General features: G+C 38.1%; 1 protein-coding gene across 1 annotated transcript; it reads right to left on the bottom strand.

Annotated features, from left to right (window-relative positions):
* Positions 1-1278: 1278 nt before the first annotated feature.
* LOC137974051 (uncharacterized) lies at positions 1279-2686 on the bottom strand. The gene has a single exon (XM_068820967.1). It carries the CDS (start codon positions 2560-2562, stop codon positions 1993-1995), a length of 570 nt encoding a protein of 189 aa, XP_068677068.1. The 5' UTR covers positions 2563-2686; the 3' UTR covers positions 1279-1992.
* Between the last annotated feature and the right edge of the window lie 747 nt (positions 2687-3433).

Here is a 3433-nt window from a genome sequence, read left to right as displayed (position 1 = left end):
CTTATTTGTCCAAGGTTTGCGTACATTCGCCTTCAAGTTGTTGAATTGTCCACCCTCAACATGCATTTTGACGAAATCTGAATGTCTGTAAAGCTACATTTTTAGTTTGCAGTTTGACGACAACAACGATTGTTAGCGGCAAACAAAGGTTGCAAACACTTGCAAACACTTGCAGCACGCGACCATTAAAACGCCGTTTTTCGTTTTAAAGTTGTTAATTACGTAAATTGTGTGCACTCCAGTACTACATTAAACAAAAGAAAAAATTGACGAATATGTGAAACAAGGACACGAAAACTTGACATTACTATAGTAAGCAAAGTTGTTCACTCGCGATAATTATTGTAACGTCAAAAATATTTATATTCGTCAAAAATATCGTTGTTTAAAATAACCGAGCTGGGAACTCGAAAGTTACGTAGAGGGATTTTACTGTATGAAAGTTATTTTGAGGGGAATTAACGGCGAACGGTGAACTTTTAAACAAGGGCAGCCAACGAGAATATAGTTCAAACCCACTTAAACAAAGCATTGTTAAACATATTTTCACTATGATTCAAATGACAGATATAGGCATATTTTTTTCCCCTATAAAGTTTTCATCTGTTCGGATTTCCTAGCTGAAAATCTAGTGATCCGAAAATTATAGGAATCAAAACTTTCTTTTTCGAAATTTTCAACTAGAAAAAAGGCTCCCGAAAATTCTAGGTGACCTTTTTAGGGTAAAAATCGTTTAAAATGGGCAATTACATCATCTTTTAGATGTTCGAAAATCCTTGGACAGGCAGGCAAGCAAGAAATTTTACAACAAATGTTCCGAAAATTCTAGATCTTAAATCGTCTTCCGAACAGATATTTTCCGAAAATTGACGTTGGGTGCCCCTGTTTTAAACTAGATTCTTTCGCGAATAAATATAGTTGAATACAACGTATTCACAAAGGAACTCCCCGTAATGTGCCCAGACGGAACAGTGGCCAGTATAGATCGTTTGAAAATTGTGATTGAATTGTTGTATGAAGTGACCTTAATAGTGTTCAGCTTTTCAGTTAATTCTTTCCAGTAAAAATTATTAACCATTCCTTATTCACAATCATGTTAAAATTGTCTGGAGTTAAACTGTTAGTGGTCATTTTTGGAGGAAAAGTGTCAAAGGGGACATAATTTTTCAGAACTCGTAGCTTTTGTTAAAAAGGTCAAGAAACCTCGAATAAGTAGTAGGATCGGAGTGTGGCGCAGTGATTTTTTTAGGTCACAAAAATGACCGAACCTTTTTCAGCAATAATTTGTGTTTAATATGGTACCATAACACTGCTGTTAAGTAAGTGGATGTGATTGATGTACAAGATTGCTCTAGACAGTTTGTGAAGAATTCATGCATTTGATTATCTGTGATAGCAAAACGTATTCAAGCTGTGAAGGTCACTAAATGACACGACAAATCAAAGAAGTCTAGGAAAGTGGCGTGGCTAGGAAGTTGGTTACATCCGGTGGGTACCTTACTCAAATAAATCGCTCTAAGATCTGTCTTCGTAGGCAAAGAAATCAACTAAGCAACGCTTTGTAAACTCTCCAACTCCTCTTCTTCTCCCAGCTGGGAATCTTAACCGTAAACACATTTGATACAAATAACTTTATATTCTGGAATATCGCAACATCGTGATACAACGAATAACTGGTACGCGTCGTTTGGTTTCATCTGAGGTGGGTCTGAAACGGATGTTTCCGACACAGAGAGAAACGATCCATGGCGGAAAATTTGCAAACAACTGATGACAAAAAGATAATAACATGTCAGAAGTCAAAAGTTTTAAAGTTCCTCCGTCTATAAATTTGTTCATATATGCTCAATCGCTTAAGAATAAATCCGTTTGCAACGTTATTTTTCACAGCGCTCAGCGTGAGTTCTATTTTCGCTCCTCTCGCGCAACTGTACAGCTTCAAACAGTACAACGGGTTAGTCATGTACGAGTTGTTTTAGGATAGATAAAATATTAATAGTGATGAAAATCATTTTCCCCACAGTTGTCTTCGCTTTCAATATTATGATTTATGTCGACAGCGTCTTTTGGCTGTAGCAGTGCAACATTACTGCTTCGAATAGACGGTACGCACTTCGGTCTTTCCAGTCGTTCTTTCGATGCCTCCAAAGGCGGGAGATCGGACATTCTTCGAATTCTCCTGCGCCTTGATGTTGGCGTCGTATCGCTCGCGGGTGATCCCGTAGATCGAGCTAGGGGTGAGCGATTTCTAAGTTCAGTTAAAGGTGCATCACTTAAAGATCTCCAGCGTATTTCCAAGGCTTGTTTGTGATCCAGTTCATCTGGACAACTTCGGCTATTTGACTTCTCGCTAGCTTCGAGATCATTCTCAACCCGAATAGAGGGTAGTGGTTCATTTGGTCTTGTCACTGAAACTCGCCTCAACAGAACCTCATCAAAATGAACGTCTGAGTTCTTTAAGTCCTCAGCGCGCTTCCGAATAATTTCAAGTACTTCCTTGGTATCTTCATTTGTAGGTCTGTTGCGAAGAGCAGGGTTTTTTATATCGCCCACATTTCTCATCGTCAGCTTTGATATTTCCGTACCCTCGTTCACAAAGACACCCGCTTGATAATAGGACCCAAAAATTCAACAACGAATGGCACTGTGACAGTTAAAGAATCCCGTTCTTATGAAAACGCTACAAACAATCTCAGAAGCTACGTCAATGCGCACATTAATTTAACGCTTCATCAACTTTTCATAATCACCAACAGTTTAGTTCATCTTTCCTTAGCGACGCAGTGGCCGTTATGGTCAATTAATCACCCGCGAAAACAACAATGCGTGAAAACTAATATCGCAGAACCGGCATTCAAGAAAAGACAAAAGCATTAGCAAGTTTTGCCTGTTGTGACCTATTTTTACAGTTCTTTTGTTCACGGTCCTAAGGGATTCTGTCTAATTAATCATTAGATAGACACTAATTTAGGTGGATTAAGGAATTGAGGACAATCAAAATATGGAGGATTTGTTCCCATTTGTGGTCTGCACACTATTTGGGGGATTGTGAAACAGGAAAATGCCATTACTGACTCCTTATTGGATCGTATCAAATGATAAATGAAAGTTTGAAATAATAAGAGAAATGAAACGAAAAAGAGGAAACATTTCGAGAACGCCATCATAACGTCGATATGTTGAAACTGACGAACTTATTTTTTATGTAGATGAGATTAATCTTCATTTATCAATCTTGAGATTAGCCGGGCGAAAATGTCAAACTTTGTCAAGAATCAACTGACTTTCCGAGCGCGCGCAACACATAATTTCAAGTTTCCGCTGTAAATTAAGAGACAAACGTCACTTCAAAATATACTGAACTTTGCTCCACCGTAATGATTTCGTCATTGTTTCATCTCGTTCGCCTTTTACAATAAAAGCAAAGTATCCT

The sequence above is a fragment of the Montipora foliosa genome, chromosome 1 (assembly GCF_036669935.1).
Source record: "Montipora foliosa isolate CH-2021 chromosome 1, ASM3666993v2, whole genome shotgun sequence".
NCBI lineage: Eukaryota > Metazoa > Cnidaria > Anthozoa > Scleractinia > Acroporidae > Montipora > Montipora foliosa.
This window is presented reverse-complemented; position numbering and strand designations above follow the sequence as displayed.

Coding starts and splice junctions, on each gene's coding strand:
- LOC137974051 (XM_068820967.1), bottom strand. CDS start 2,562: ATGAGAAATGTGGGCGATATAAAAAACCCTGCTCTTCGCAACAGACCT.